Source organism: Passer montanus, unplaced genomic scaffold (genome assembly GCF_014805655.1).
Source record: "Passer montanus isolate IOZ18808 unplaced genomic scaffold, ASM1480565v1 scaffold15, whole genome shotgun sequence".
In the NCBI taxonomy this organism is placed as follows: Eukaryota; Metazoa; Chordata; class Aves; order Passeriformes; family Passeridae; genus Passer; species Passer montanus.
The window spans coordinates 8346313-8363088 of record NW_024362051.1 but is presented as its reverse complement, the minus strand read 5'-3'; the positions used below and the strand labels follow the sequence as shown (position 1 = coordinate 8363088).

The following is a 16776-nucleotide window of genomic DNA, read 5'->3' as shown; positions in this document are numbered from 1 at the left end:
CCAACAAACGCGGGGCGATCCAGGCAATGGAGGACCAAACAAAGCAGCGTCTGGCCAGCCCTGGCCCGCAGCAGAAAGGGTGGGCCGGCGGCCGCGGGGGAAGGCAGCCCTGTGATGTGCAGAGCATCCCTCGCTGCAGCGAGGGCAGCGAGCAGGCGCTCCCCTGGGGCCCGGGGGGGCTGCTGACAGCACAGATCCTGCAGGAGGTCTGCAGGGTGGCCCCGGCTGACCCGCTGCCCCCGGCCGGACATGTGGCTACCTGACACGGGCTAACTTTGGCTCAGCACGGAGCCGCTCGGGGAGGATGGAGCGGGAGCGAGCGCGGGGGGGCACGGGCAGGGAGAGGAAAGACGGCAGGAGACAGAAATGCAAACATGGCCTGACAGCCGTGGGGCAGGGGGAGGGGAGGAGGAAAAAGCAGGGTAAACCTGGCAGGATGGAGCAGGAAACCGGGCTGGAGCAGCAGGGCGATGGTGAGATAGTGCTTCCTGCCCAGGGAGAGCGGCAGACAGATAAACAGCCCCAGACAGGCGCTCGCTGACCCCTCCTTGGGATGCTTGGGGATGCTTTGGGATGACGTGGTGGCAGGACCCTGGGGCAGAGCAGAGTCCAGAGCCAGGTGAGAGCATGGTCAGGCACTGGGTGTAGCCGTGCTCTGCTGCCCTGGGCAGCCGGCTCGGAAACACCCTGATATAAATCCCTGCCTGGAGCCACCAAGGGACCAGGGATACACGGGTAACTGCTCCTCAGGACAGCCCATCTCTCTTGAAAGTGCTTTCTGTTTTTGAGCTGCTGTTTCCATTCCCTGATGGACGCCCAGCTTGGAAGATGAAATGCTGAAGGAGCCCAGAGACCTTGTGCCTTTTTTTCCCTCATTACCCATCAGTGCAGTTGGTTATGAGATACCAGAAAATAACCATAACCAATTAATTAAAGTTAATGAGAGGCCATGAGAGGCTAAAGAGACTTGTTGGGGTGCATGCACTGAGGCCCAGCAGAGTTTTGGACTGAGGCCTGTTTGGCCAGAGCCCGAGGCGCTGGGTGTGCAGCTGTGGAGAGCCAGGGGCTGGGGAAGCAGGGTGGAATGCCCAGCCTCAGGGTGCTGCTGCTCTGGCTGTGGCTTCTGCTGGTGTTGTGACCATGCTGCTGTCGTGTCATGTGCTGCTTCTTTCTCTGCCCACCCCATCCCACTCCCCACTTGGCTGCCAGGCAGGGGGATGCTTTGGCTGGGGTCTCACCTGAGAGAGCTTCTGCTGAGCTGGAGGAGAGCCCTGTTCCTTCAGTCCCCAAATGCCTTGTCTGTTTGGACACATGTCCTTCCTCCTCACCCGGCATCACTGCAGACACAGGATGCTTAGGGTATCTCCCTAAGAAAAGAATTTCCACCAGTTCTGGTAGTCCTCTGGTGGCCCCTTCCTCAGCCCTCCTGTTGATTCCTGCTCAGGGGGCTCCCACCTCCACACACCAACTTGCCCACAGGTGTTTTGGGGCAGAGATGATGTCTCACACCACTGGTGGTGGACAGGAAGGGTCAGACACCCAATAATGATGGTCACCTCTGTGTTTGTACCCAATAATGATGGTCACCTCTGTGTTTCTATCAACTGAGTTTCTACAGTTATTTTTTCTTCTATCCCCTGAGAAAGGACACATGTCCTAATTGAAGCAACTGATCTGATGCTTTGGGAACGTCCCCACAAACTCATGAGGGTACAAATCCACCCCGCTTTGATTAGATGTTGTTGCAGGGCTCTGAGGTCCATGGACAAAAATTTGTAGACCAAAGGACCAACGCCTTGCCATTGGCACTGCCCACCATGAGAAGGGAAAGGTGCTGCCCAAGGCCTGAGTGAGCCCCTGGTGTGTGGGTTCAGCTGTGTGACTGGCACAACACCGGGATGAGAGGGCTGGTCCTGCAGTGAGAAGCACAGCTCTCCTGTTTAACCCTTTTGAGGCAGGTCTGAACTGAGGGCCCATCCTGAGTTATGGGACAGGGAATATCTTCTATGAACCCTATGAAATAAGGGATCTGCTCTCTTTGTCCTTGTGCACATGCATAGTTTGAGGGGGATTTTCAGTTTTCTATCATTATGTTTTTTCATTTGTTCATTAGCCTGTTTCCATCTCTGTTTTCCTCCCATCTGCACTGTGGGCCTGGGTGGCTGTCACTCTGCCCTGGCAGTCGTTGGGCACAGGCTGCTGGGCAGAATCTGTTCTGTTTTAGTGTCAGTTCCTACCATTGTTTGGGGCTCACTTTGCCCACTGTGAGTTTGGAGAAAAGACACCTGGTGTTTCATCCCTACATCGGCTGGAGCCTGACATTTATTTCTCAGCCTCGTGTGATATCTCACCTCTCTGCAAAACAAGCCTTCCTCCCTGCTGGAGAGCACTGGGAGGAGGAAGAGGAGGAGCTGACAGCCCTACTTCAAATTTCCCCTGCTGCTCTGCCAGCTGCCTGCTCCTTGTGTGACGTGACACTCACGCTTTGCCGCTCCAACCCACAGTTGGATGCTTGCCCCGTGCATGAGAACAAGTCGCTCTATGGGGGAACTTCAGCCCTGGAGGTGGGAATTTGGCCGGGCTCTGCCTCCAGCACGTGGACTTCCCACATGTCAGGTCCTCCAGCACAAGGGCAGCGAGTTATACCAGCACAGGGCAAGTGGGGAATGGTAACTGGAATGGGGGGAAATGGCACCTGAGGTGCCAGAGTTAGTTCCCGTGGGGCACATGCAGTTTTGCCAGAAAATGCTGCTAATTCAGACAAGTCCAGCCTGGAAAGCAGGAGAAGAAGTCTGCAGAAAGAGCAGAGCAAAGCTTCTCCTCCTTCTGCCCCAGTGCTAGCTACTGCTGCTCTTTTGAATAGTCTCTCTTGGCCAGAGAGGTACCAGAATTCTACTGTTGGCTGCTCAGGAGCAAAGCTTTGCTCACACAGTAACTGGCACAAACAAAATTTTCCTTTTTAGAAAGTGTCCAAATCTTGAGTTCCTGCTTTACTTTGTTGGACAGATGCTCATTGACTGGAATTTTTTGTCTGAAAAGAGCAAAGGAAAGGTGGGGCAATAGAAGGACCAGGGAAGCTTTGCTTGGGGGAAAGGGACTTGGGGGAACGACTCTCTTTTTCCCTTCCAGCCTATCTTTTGCCCCAGTACAGCACTGGGTGGGCAGGCTGGGCTGGGCAGGGTGCAGGGAGGCCTCACCTGGAGCAGCTTTGCTTTGTGCATGTTATCTTGCAGCCCTTGTCACAGACCCCAAGGTGTGGTGGCAGGAGCTGAGCTGGGCCGGTTAGCTGGGGACATGTGCTGGCTGTGAGCAGAGATCCAGCCCAGCGCCGGGGAAGGAAGTCAGCGAGAAGGACAGAGTGTGAACAAAATCCCTCTCCGGAAAGGCGCCCCGTTAATCAGTCAGCGGGGCCGACTCAGCAGAGAGGGAGGGAAGGGGAAGCAGAGAGGGGCTGGGGTGGTGTGTGGGGCTTGGGGGAGGATCCGGTGCAGGGCTTCCTGTGAGTGGAAGCAGATGGGGAGCAGGAGCTGTGTTGTGCCCTACTGCACCATACCATGCTGTACCTTGTCCCACACACAGCCTTTGCCCTGTGTCCCAAAGCCTTGCCACGCTGTGGCAGTGCTACCTCTGGCACTGATGCTGCTCTGCAGGGATTTACCATCCGCAGCCACTGCAAGGCAAAGCCAGGCCCTGTGGAGGGCTTTCCCACATGCCCAAGGGTGGAGAGAAGAGGTCAGGCTGCAAGATGCCCTGGGGTGGATAGCACTTTCCAGGGTGTATTTGACTTCCCCACGAGACAGGAAGAGCCCTGGATGCAGGATGCAACTGAGAGCAGCAGTGGTGTCAGGGTGCAGAAAGAGGGGCCTGAAAATGAAGGAGAAAGCCCTCAGTGCAGACTGGCCTCTTCCAGAGCCATGTCCTGCTAGATCAAGGCAAAGAAAACTGCTGGGAAATGTGCTTCTCTGGAAATAGACAAGGTGTGACTGGCTGTGGGATCCTGCTTCCTCTCACCGCATCCCATCAATCCCCCTCTGTTTATTTTAATATCCTGCTGCCAACTTGCTTGAAAAAAGCTGCAACCATCTTGAAAAAACAAAGCCAGAGCTGCTGCATGCCTTTTTAATTACATTAATGCTCTCCCTGTGCAAGGGCACAATTGGGTGTGCAGGAGAAAGCGGGAGCTGCTTGGAGGGCTAAGGAGATAAAGCATCACAGGGGTTGGAGGTGGGGAAGGAGGGACTCAGAGGAGAGGAGACACTCCATGCTCTGGAGACATCTCCCTCGCACCCTGGGATTTGCCAGAGACACAAACCATCTGTGTGTCGGTTAGCAGAGATTTTATGGCCAAACCCAGCACCAAGTTCAGTGCTGGGGAGAGCAAAATGCAGGAGAGAGCCATGGCAGGGCACATGCTCCCTTGGGGAGGGAAAGGGCAGGGCCAGCAAAGGGGTGGATCCATCTGGCAAGCACAGAGTGATAGAGAATTTTTGCAGGGAAAGCTGATGGCTTTGAAGATGATTTTGCAGGCTGGGAATGAGTCTGTGCATCCCTTTGCCTGTCCTGGATGCCATGGGTGGCTCTGGGCATCAGCATCCCAAGATGCCAGGCATCAGTGTGAGCCAGTGCAGGGAGTCCCCAAAGTTCCCAGCAATCCGGGGCCGGTGAAGAGGCTGGATGGCCACGAGAGCTGGGCCAGCAGTGCTGCCAGCAGCAGGAGTGTCCCCAGCCCTGCGCCACGGTGCTTTCGGAGCGAGCAGTGGTTCCTTTTCCTGTTGTACTCACGGAGGGCCATGGACAGGATGCATCTGCAGGAATCCCACAGCCCCAACCTGCACAGATCGTACTTTTCCTTTCTTCCCCTCCACCCCCTGGTGTTGTTTGCTAACAGGTCACCAGGCAGCATGTGAAGGGAGGCAGGGGGTTATTTCTGCCACCATCCTGCTCCCCCCAGCCCTGGTGGTGGGGCACAGCATTGGCCAAGAGACTTCTGCCGCCTTGGCACTTATTTAGTGGCTCAAGCAGAGGGACCATGCCAGTTTTAAAATCTAATTCAGTGCCTGCTGCCGCCAGCCCTGGAGCTGGCCATGCCTGAGTTTACCTTTTTTCTGCTTGCTGCCCCAGAGCACAGACAGGATGAGAAGGTTTGCTGTCCCCAGCAAGCCATTATCTTCTGCATTTTGGGCTGAGCACTGTGGGGAGACAGGCACCCCCAGCTGCTCCCTGGGACGATGGGCAGGGAAGCTGTGGCCATCTGGAGAGCAGTGTTTGCACTGGGATAAGTGTGTCCGGCATTAATAGGAAACGCAGCTTAGCAGACAGATTCCTTCCCCTGCCTCCTTTTTTTAATAAACCTTTTTACATTTTGAAGGGATTTTACAAAAAATGCGGTCATTTATTTTCACAGCCCCGGGGCACATTTTTTCTGTGTGACATCTGACGTCCCCTCCTTCAGGAAAGGGGAGGTTGGAGGCGCAAGGCGGGGTGTCCTCCATGGTGGCCGAGCACCACGCAGCCCCAGGGACCACAGTGGCCGTGTGCTGAGTGACAAGCGATGGCTGCTGCTCCTGTTGTTGTTGTTGTTGTTGTTGAGGGAGAAGTGTCTGTAGGACAGGCCGTGGCAGCGGGACACGCACACAGGAGCTGGGCCTGGGCTGACACTCCTCGGTGTGGGCAAGTGGAGGGGAGGCGGGAGATGGCGGGGGAGATGGCTGTCACCCTGCTGTTGCCATGGGGGCAGCCGTGGGGACACCTCAGAGCCGCGCGGGCGGGAAGGAAGTGGAGAACAATCGGGGAGAACAAGGCCGGCGGGCCGGGCCTGGCAGGCCGGCGGTGCCGCTCCGCACGTCCCTCGCCGCCGTGTGCCCCCAGCAGCCTCTCCTGGTGGCACCGTGGCTTCCCCGCCAGCCTGGATCCCCACACCACCCTGTGTCTAAGCTGGTGGCCATTTGTTGTCTCCTGGGTCAGGGTTCCCCACAGAGAAACATTCCTAGAATCATTGGGTGATTAAAGTTGGAAAAGACTTCTAAGATCGGCAGGTCCAGCCATTAACACAGCACCACTGTGTTCACCGTTAAATCGTGTCCCCACGTGCCACATCCACATGTTTTTTGAATACTTCCAGGAATGGTGGCTCTACCACTACCCTGGGAAGCCTGTTCCAATGCCTGACTGCTTTTCAGTGCAGAATTTTTTCCTAATATCTAATATTAACCCCCCCCTGTTGCAACCTAAGACTATTTCCTCTCATCCTCAGGATCTCCACCTGTAGTCCTCAGGTCACAGTTCTGCAGGAAAAGTATTACAGCTGCTTGTGAAACACGTGGAGACACCACATCCCTGAAACATCTCTAACCCTGCCAGATCTCTCTGATACCTGGGTTTGAATGTTACAAGGGAAGGAAACAGACATACACAGAACACAGTTGCAAAAAAACTCATGTTTTTGTAGAAAGTCAAGCTAGCAGCATATTTTTGCATTCTTTTCTTCCTTAGCATTTAGCACCTACCTGAGTCACAGCCTCACATTCCATAACATTTTTCCCCCTCTCTATTTCTGGTTAGTTTGCTTGTTTTTGCAGTCAACAAGACTTCTTTTGAATAATCTCACATCTCCAGAAGCTGAAGTTTTAAGATAAAGATCATGAAGTAATGACAGTTGGCAACACTGTGCTGATGAAAAACAACAGTAGTCTCTGAGGGTAACCGGTACTTCGAGATGTTTTGTCCATGAGGAGCTCACTTAGGGTGCGTGTCTGGCATGCCAGAGATGCAAATGCACAAAAAGTGAGAGACTCTCCCTGAAAAAAGCTGGAAAAAGAGCACGATAATGTTTAACTGCCTGTCCCTGAGCCTGGATAATCTCACTCCTGGAATGCCTGTCCGGTGGTACAGGGAAGGGGGCTGCTGCAATCCACTGAGGTTGGTCCTCGTCAGGTGACTGCACCTGAGAGTGCACCACAGGAGACAGGAGAAGGGCATTCCATGAATGCCTCTTTGCTCCAGAGAGCATCTCAGTCCAAACACACTGTGGTATCTGGGCATCCCTGATTTGTCCCCCTGATTACAGAAAGCTACATGTGTATGGGAAAATTGCCTGCCAGGCTCCCTCCAGTTGGCAGAGGGGATCATTTCAGAGCCCTGGTCCAGGGAAACCCAATATCATTCACCTGGTGAGGAATGGCTACAGTTGAATTCCCCAGTTTCTGGTCTTCCATTCTTTTCTGGCCCTCATCCGTGCTAGGCTGTCTGTCAAAGCCCAGGGGCTGTCTGGCCCTGGCTCAAGATCTGCTCACTGGAGCCGGGAGGGCTGCAGGCAAATCTCTTGTGTCCCACTGAGCCAGCATTAGCTACCTTGTAGGAGCAGACCCCAAGGAGATGTTGGCTTCTGGAGCCTCTGCCCCTCTCTGGGCTGGTGGCACCAGGATACCTGCTGCCCACAGCACTGGGGCCAGCCTCGTGGATCTCTGCATCATCCCCTCTCTCCTTTCTCTCCACAGACCTGGTGAACAGCTATTCTATGACCCCTCCTACTCTGAGCATCACCGAGGAGGAGCACGTCATCAACGCCAAGGACACGCTGACCATCACCTGCAGGTAGGCACCAGCCAGTGCTCTGTTTACTTTTACCTGGGGAGGGTTGGAGGACCAGCCAAGAGGAGCCCACCAGGGACACCTTGGCTGCAGTACTCCAGCAAATTAGCATGTCTGACTACAAATCTTCCACATCCCCCAAGTGTGAATTCGTCTAATTAATTGAAAAAGAAGCAAAAGACATCTCAGAGGATTCAGTGATAACCTCTGCTCTAGTCTTTCGGAGAAGAAGAAAGATAAAGAAACATTTTGTGTAATTTGATAGCTTTGCTGTAAGCTCTTCAGGGAACCTCGTCTTCCTGACTCTCCTTGTCTTTCTCTGATGTTGCTTATTCTCACCTCACTGGGGCCACTGAGATTGAAGTTCAGGTTTCTAAATCTAGTGGGACATTTGGGGGACACTGAGAAATATCCATGGGAGAAGGCAAGGCTGCAGTTAGTGGTGGCTATGAGAGACCTCCAGCTTTTCTAGGAAGAAGGGATTTAATGCTCTCCCTTTACATATGTGGGTGAAAAGAAGCCCCAGCCAGGCCAGGTGAATAACTGTGAGAGGAGCTAGAGAATCTCTGGTTGTTTTGGGCACTGTGGCTCTGAGAAGGTGCTATGTCTGAGCTGATTTATCTGTGCTGGGACACTTGGCTGTGCATGTTTTCTGAACTGTCTCCTGTCTCAGAAAGCAGAAAAAAAGCCCCCATAAACAAGTGGGAGAATTGCCCAAGGTCAGTTTTCCTGGAGTTTCCCTTCAGCAGCTGAAAACAGATCCATGCTTGGGATCTGAATGCTGGGTCCAGTGGGGATCTAAATTCAGCGTGGGCCTCAGATGGGTGTTTCTCAGTGTTATATATAACCACAGAGCAATTACTGCAAACACTTGGCTGGCATTGTGTTAATGTCTTGTCACAAACATATTTAACTTTTCCTGGAACAGATGGCATTGCTTTTCCTTTGTGAATCAGTTCATAACCAAGGGAGAAGGACAGAGGAAAGGTTGTTGATATTAATTACTGAACTGCTTTCACTTGGTCTGGGAATCTGAGTTGTTGTGGGCTTATTTTCATCCGGTGACTTGAGGAGCCATCATGAGTGCTGAGATTTAGGAAATGTGTGAGTTGGAGATCTGTCCGTGACTGTCTGTGGGGGCTGTGGTCAGCCACAGAGCCACTGTGGGAGCACAGAGGAAGAGAAGGGAGTTTGGGGATTCCAGTGCTCTGCTGTGGTACTTTTCTTCACAGAGAGATGTGGGAACTGACACTCTCTATTAAAACCTTGGAAGAGGTGAGAATCAGTGAGGATATTCTGAATGAGATTAGAATCAGGGCAGACCCTTTCTCCACAGGAGTCCAGAAGGGGACACAGAAAGCACTTTCAAGACTGTTGTCTATAGATTGAGCCAAGTTTAAAGGACATACTGAAGTTAGAGGTGTGGTAAAAGAAAGTGTCTTCTGCAGCTGTGAAAGACTGAACTGGCTACCTGAAGAGCCCAGGACCATCTTCAGACAGCACTAAAACCCACGTACCCTCTGCCCATATTGCTCTTTGGCTGCTCCTTGCCCCTGCATCCTGCTGTCCCAGATGTGCTCCTTGGGGCTGTGCAGTGTCCTTCACACCATCTGCAGATAGATAAGTCTCAGTATCTCCTGCATGGCTCAGAGCATTCCTCTTTTCCTTCTGAGCTCTCAGTCCTGTGTTTGTCTGTCTTGAGGAAAGGACTTTGACTGCAGGACACTTATTCATTTGAATGAGGAGTAAATCTTTCCTGGTCCCTGGATCTCTAATTACACCCAGCTGCTTCTCCAACGTCTTCTCTGGACCATGGCCCACCCTGGGAAGACCTGGCTTGTGTTAATGGGAGCTGAAGGGAAAAACATGCAGACCACCAAGAGAACAGGCAACAGGAGAGGGTGGTGGGGCAGGGTAGGGCAGAAACAAATACAAAATCAAATCCAGGATTCAGGGATTTCCTGCTGAGCATCGTGTTGAAGGTGACTTCAGTTTGACCCTGGTCTTCTCTTGAGAGCAATGTCCTCTGGCTGCTCTTCGAGCTGCCCTGGAGCCAGGAGTACAGGCTTGCTTGAAGCAGTGCTTCAGCAGAAAGATGAGCTCAAAACCCCCGTGTGAGACTCCCTGGAGACCTTTCAAGCTTCACCCACCGAGCGTGAGAGCCATGCAGCCAACTGTGCTCTCAGGCTCCCTCGCAGCAGCCTGAACCTCAGACATCCCCAGCTCTGCTGCCCTGCTCCTGCTCCACAGCCCACCAAGCCTCGTTGGTGCCCAGAGCCTGTGCCAGGCCTTGGGACAAGCAATGCCTCTGGAGCTGGGCATGCTTAACAGATACACAAAGGCACAACACACACACACACAAGGAGCCACCAGATGCTGGGACTCTGCTTTTGCAAATGCCATCACATGCAGTCTTGTTCCCTTGTCACCCAGCACAAGGCACCCTTGAGAGGCCCAGACAGAGCAGGGGACCAGTGCAGGAGTGTTCCCCAAAACAGAGATTGTGCCAGGGCTGGCTGAGAGCCCCAGGGATGTTTTGATCCAAGCAGGTGGCAGAACAGGGGGAAGAGGTTGGTGCCCAAATGGACAGTGCAGCTTTTATTAGCTCCCATTCCTAGAAGGAAGGAAAGAATATTGTGAATCTCTGCATTCATGCCCTCAGCAGCCTGCCTGGGGGGAAAGCAGAGAGCTTGTGCTGTTCCAGCTCATGAGCATTGGAGCAAATACCACAGGAGCCAGCTGCACAACAGCAGAAACCTCTGGAGGGATCAACTTGGTTCTGTCTGTGCCATCCCATCCTGTCCCATCCCGTCCCATCCCATCCCATCCTGCAGGTGCTGGGCACACAGGTGGGCAGCAAACCAAGAAAAAGAAGGGCAAGGATGTCCTTTGCTGCCCGGTGACCTGTTCCCAGAGTGACTCACAGATGTGCAAACCCATCTGTGGCAGAGAGGAAATATTTGACCCCGGAGCCCTCTTGGCTCCCGTGGAGGAAATGAGCACTGTGGCAGGGCTGAAGGAGCCTGAGGATCATGTGAAGCCCCACAACCCCTGCTCTGGAGCAGTGTCCTGGAGCACACAACACCTGCTGCTCTCTCCTATGCTTGAGTGGCTGCTGTGAACATCCTCCATGGTGCTGAGGGGAATCTGGTTTATCCCAGCTAAGCCACAAAGCCACAACCAGCTTTGTCCATCATACCACGCATGGGAGTTTCAAAGAGGATTGAAGAAGAGGGATGCCAACTGCAACATCTCCCTTGAAGTGCATCTATCCTGAAAAGATTGAGGAAAACAGCTGTGGAGAAGACTACAGAGCATTTTTTTTCCAGCTGGCATCAGCAGGCTCCATCGCCAAGAGGCAAATTATCACCGAGCTGAAAGAAAACAACTTGGGAATAAATCTTGGAAGGTGACAGATAGGAGAGAGGGAACTGTCCAAAACTGCTGCTTGGACCCTTCCCTGAATGCAGGGGGTAGATTCAGAAATAAATCCATGTGAGCCTGGCCTGCCCTCATTCCTGCCTTCTTCTAGACCTCTTAACTCACCAGTGACACTAACTTGGACTCACAGTAATGCCCACACCTTCTGTGACCCCCCAAGCCTATGGACATATGAAAGGAAATGAAAGCACATCTGAAAGGAATGCCTGGGTTGAGCTGCCCACGGGCTGGTTGCCATGTCTGTGTGCACTGGTCCATCCGTGTTTGTATAAATATGTGTCACTCAGCTGCTGCAGGCCTTGATGGTTAATGGAACAAGTGGATCTGATAATGTGTGAAAATCCCAGTAGATAAACAAACAGAAAATGGAAACGCTGGAGACTTCCACAATTACCCTCCTGCAAGTGGCGTGCCAAAAATGCCTGGTCTGAAGCTCTCAGCTCTGGGCTGAAAGCAGGGACAGCCCCATGGTCTGTGCCAGTGCCGGGGGCTGTGGACACAGCAACTACAGCTGTGGCAGAGGCCACCAGGTGTTCCTGGCTTAGTGATACGTTTCACTGTTATTTTCTGTGCACATGAATAGGGTGGGACAAACTCAAATTCTGTTCTTATTTTTATTTAAGTGTTCATGAGACTCTGGTACTTGGGAGAAGCTTGCCTCTGCTTCATGAACACAAGCTGCCAGAGCTGTGCTTTCAGCTCTGCCTCAGGCACTGATGGCATTTTTAGTGAAAGCAGAAGTTTGAGCTGGGTAAGAGGGGCTGTGTGACTGTCCCCAGGGACTTGTCACTGCCTCCAGAGCCCTTGTGCTTGGCAGCACGGGAAGAGTGCAGCACAGTCTCTCCAAACTCATCTGCCACAAGCTGGAAGAGAGCAAAGTCTGCTCTATCCAGGGAACATAAATCAGCTGCTGAAGACAAGCAGAAAGGGGCAGGTCTTTCCCCCATGCTTGGACAGAAATCCTGTCCTCGTTGCATCTGAGCCATTGTGCCCTCCAATGGCACCTTATCTCCCTTCCTCCTTGCTGTCCCCTGCTGTCTCATGATGGTCACAGTCTGCCTGTGCTTAAAAGTATCTGCCCACAGAGCTGCCCTGGCAGAGGAGCTGTGTGTTCCTACATGTCTATTCCCAGCTTGCATAATTGATGAACCCAGTTTCCCCTCATAGAGCTGATGGTGCTGACAAAAGGCCATTTTTACCCCACAGCTGTCTCTTATGATGGCTATGGCTTCTTTTTTCCCCCCCCATTTCTTTTTTTTTCGCACGTACTTAAGTGACTTTCAGCTATTTGGCAAACTTTCAAGTGGGGGCTAGGCCTTCCTCTGAAAGGGGCTCTGATTTCACAGAAGGAAACTTCCAGTGTGGAATAAAAGCTTGTTTTGTTTGTAGTAAACAAGTGCAGTTATAAGAAGCCACGGTGGCACGTGTGCGCACATGCAAGCTCCCGCTCTGGAGATCCTCAGCTATATATAAATACACACGTGTGTGTTCTGTCTGGGGCTTTCTTGAGTTCCTGGACTTTTCTGTCTGTCCTTGGGTTGCTGGTGAACAGGCTTTGTGGTCGTGCCATCAGAGAGGTGTCAGTGTCTCTGCAGAGGTGGGAAGGGCTGGCAGCCCCAGGCCAGCTGGGGTTTTGAGGGGCTGCAGGGTGCTGTGCAGAGCAAGGGGAGCCCCCTCCCACAGCAACGGGGAAAGGAAACAGCTGGCAGCTGGCCAGAAGGCAGTCAGCTGAGCCTCCTCTTGTTTTCCCCTTGCTGTCTTTTATCCCTGACTCCCTCCTGCTTTTCTCTTTCTCGCTTTCTTTCCAGTCTGCTCTCCTTCCCCCATTCTTCTTCCCACTCCATTCATCACACAATGAGCCCCAGCCAGCAGCTACACTGAGCCAAGGGAAATCATCACATCCATGTGTTTCCCTAATAGCTCTGGACCCTTTTAATAATGAGAGGGAATAGAAAATAAATGGAACCTTTCCCTCAGGGCCCCGTGTGTTTCCCTGTGCTGGCATTCATACCAGCAGGACAGTGCCATGGGACAGAGGGGCCTGTTTATGAGTGGGCTGATATCTTACAGCTTAGCATGGCCAGAGGGGTGTCCTGGGGAAGGGGATGAGCCTTTGCTTGCCCAGCACTTAGGGAATCTGGTTGCCATTTCCTTGTGCCTGTTTTTTCCCTTGGAGGATGGCCATTCCTCCTTGCCCCAGCCCAACTGGTGGCTGGCTGGGCCACGTGCAGGTGTGCAGAGAGTCACACAGAGCCACAAAGCCACCGCGTTCCCCACGCTCAGCCCAAAGCTAACGCTGCTTTTCACCCATGTCTAGAGGCCAGCACCCTTTGGAGTGGTCGTGGCCAGGGGGCAAGGTGGATCCTGCTGGGAAGGAGGAGGCTGAGCTGGTGGCCTCAGCAGCCCCCAGCAGCGGCTGGGCAATCCAAGAGGAAGACTGCGAGGGGACCGGCACGAAGCCGTACTGCAAAGTGCTGCTGCTGACGGAGGCGCAGGCCAACCACACGGGTTACTACCGCTGCTACTACAAGTACATTGAGGCCAAAATCGAGGGCACCACGGCAGCCAGCACCTACGTGTTTGTGAGAGGTAAGAGCTGCTGTGCACTGCAGGCTGGGGGCCTCGGGGCAGCCAGTGCACCAGCATAATATCTGAAAGATTAAACATCTCAGTGTGCCTCCCAGGGCAGAGCGTGGCTGCTGCAGCCTCGGGGAGGGGGCTGAGGGCTGGTTCCCTGCAAGTGCAGGGGACCAATATCCGTCCATGGCGGGATTCAATTATGTCCCATCCCGGGGGCATTGCTCCAGCCGGGTTGGAATGCAGGAATTCAAGGAGTGAGAGCCCAGCCTCAGAGATGCTCCAGCACTAAAAAAAGCACAGGAGTTATCTTCTGGGCATCTTGGGGCCCCCTGAGGTGCTGGTGGCCAGGGGTGGTAGTGTTTCATAAAGCTGAGACTGAGAGGGAGAGGATGAATGGTACCAACACTCCATGTGCAGCCTGCTCCCAGACCTGCTGGCCTGAGCTGCTCCACAGTGACAGATCCAGGTGCTCCTCTCCACACTGTGCAGGGGCTGCCCATGCAGGCAGGGTTATGAGGTGTGTTTTGGCAGAGGAGGGATGTTCTCCAGGCTTGGGGCTGGAACCTCAACTTAGGGAGTGGCTGCAGGGCCAATACTCAGCATCTCCATGTCCCAGGGGTTCCTCCTCCGTTGTCTCCCCCACTGCTCACAGCAGGCTCCAGCAAGATAAATGAACTCTGTCCCCTGGAAACAGTTGGCTGAGCTATTTCTCTTTCCGCCCCCATTTATTAGTTGGTGCAGTTGTCATGAGCCAGGCAGGTCATGACATATAAGATGCATTTTTCAGAAGTCCCAGGGCAAAGCCAATTTTGCCTCTGCAGCTACACAGAGAAAAATGCAGGGGCAAATCAGAAAAGCTGGGCAGCTGTTGGAGAGGAATTGAAGTCTGTTTGAGCAATTGCTTCCTCTTTCTGTGGGCTATGCTGCCCACCCTAAAACAGGACAGAGCCTGCCTGGATTTCAGACACCTGTGAGTTGGACAGGGGTGTTCAGACACTCTAGAGGGTTGTATCAGATTGGAGGCAGAGAGCTTCTTAAATACACTGAAAATGAGTACAACCCCACAAGCTTATATGCAGGGAGTGCTTTTGCAAGAACTGATTTTTTTGTGATCCAACAAATGTCACTTTTCCCCGATCCACCGTCCCTCATCTCCAGCCTCTCTGCAGCTCAGGAGCTGCTCTTCTGTTTACCAAAGAGTCACATGGTGCAGGTTAGGGGCAATAAATCCCACACTGTCAGGGCCCATGGGACTCACAGTGCCTGTGGACAGTGTGTGTGCAACAGATCCTGCCAACAGCTCGCAGCACTGTGTGCACATGGCTGCACAGCACATGTTCACCCTCAGTCCAATCAGGCTGTCCCCTCTTAAGGTTATCAAGCATCCAGAAAACCTCAGAATCTGCCTTTCCAGACAGGACAGGCTTTCAGGCAAGAGAAGGGACATGTCAGGAAAATTCAGGCATATGGTAAGCACAGCCACTGCAGAACATTCAGATAAAGCCTGCTCCTGCTGAACTGGGCTGCAATGTGAGACTGTCCCTGGAGAGCTTGGAAGGGCTGATGTAAGTGTTGGGGATATTTGGAGACAGGATGATTAGACCACAGGTTTATCCATCAAGCTCATTTCTCATGTTAAGGGCTTGGTGAAATTGCCAGGAACAGAATATCTGTGCTTGCCTGGAAAAATGGGTTCTTCTGTATTTTACCTGCAATTCAGTGGTCAAATGAACTCTCCATGCATGTGTCTCCTTCCCAAGTGTCTGGTTAGGTGTGCATTTGATTACAACTACAGATAGCTCTGTAGACACAGAATGCCTCATCAGGGCAGGATAGGCTACGTACAGCCCACATCTCATAAAGCTTAGCATGTATTAATGAAGAAGATGCTAAATTATTCCCATCCGACCCATTAAGGCAGTCTTAAGGAAATTTGTGATGTTGTCAGAGAGGGGAGTTAGTGCATGAATCACAAACTCATTGGCAGGAGGACCAGCCCACTAAATCAGTTCTTGGCTGCCGTCTGAGCTTGAAGGGGACCTCATAGTCTCTCACCTCTGCCAGCTGTGCAGCTCCTCCTTCTCAAATGCCCAAAGTTTGGGAAAGGAATGAGGAACATCTTCACACTGGGAAACAAATCTGTGGTTTCAGAAATCAGCAATCCTGTGGCAGCAAAAACCACCAGGAAATAAAGATAAGAACTCTCTGGGCAATCCATGTTTTCCTAGGACGTGACCAATACAGTTTCCTGAGTGTGGGTTGTTTCACCTACACTGTAGAAAAAGTGCTTCACACAGTCGTGAGGAATTTGCAGCATGACTATCACTGAAGCAGCAGCTTTACAGATCGATAATTAAAGGTTTATGCACTTAACAGTGGGAGCACTGAATTGGGTTGGGCCCAAGTGATTTGAACAACAGAATCCCCAAGTGAGGATCACTTCCAAATTTATCTTTGACTTGTCCCTTTAGATGGGTCTCTCTAGGGGTTGGGTATCAGAGGGAAAGAATCTCAGGATGGACAAACGATTCTCCTCATGCTACACTCCCTTGAAATCAATGGTTTAGCTGAAACACAGGTGAAGAAAACTAAATGTAGACCACTGGGATCATTTGGTCTGATTCCAGTGTGCCAAAAGCTGTAAAATCTCTCCTAGCAGGATCCTGAGGCAGCCCAGTGTCTCCCAGATGCAGACCCATCACCCCTTATAAAGCCCCCTTCACCCAGGGGATATTTCCATGAATAAAGCCAATCATGACCATGTGCTGGATGGACATTTACAGAGGAGACATGCTGGCAACACCGTGCCTTCAAGCCACTAGGAACCAGTCTCTATTCAGAGCATCCTGTGAGGCATAAAACCTGTGGAAAAGGGCAGGCAGGGGCTGATAGTACAGAATAAATCATCTGTCATTGAGGCCACCAAGCAGCCTCACAGTTCTTTGTCTTTTCCAATTTTGTCTTCATCCCATTTTCTCAGCCCGGGTCGCTGCTGATTGTACACTGGCTCTGCACAGAGTTTGGTGTAACATCCCTGGCCTTGCTAAGTCATTTCATCACCATTATTTCTGGGTGGTTTTGCTCTTCCTGTCAATATTTGTGCCTGCAGCAGTTGGGCGGCAGTGGGGTGGCAGCCCTGGAAAGCTCAGCTCCCGTGTTTATCTG

General features: G+C 52.5%; 1 protein-coding gene across 4 annotated transcripts in view; it reads left to right on the top strand.

The window, feature by feature from the left end:
• Positions 1–16776, top strand: part of FLT4 (fms related receptor tyrosine kinase 4) — a 57617-nt gene that overhangs the window by 13870 nt on the left and 26971 nt on the right. For all 4 annotated transcript variants that reach the window (XM_039701496.1, XM_039701494.1, XM_039701497.1 and 1 more), the window contains exons 2-3: positions 7497–7593; positions 13349–13620. In XM_039701496.1, coding sequence (XP_039557430.1) covers positions 7497–7593; positions 13349–13620 — 369 coding nt within the window. The remainder of the gene's footprint in view (positions 1–7496; positions 7594–13348; positions 13621–16776) is intronic.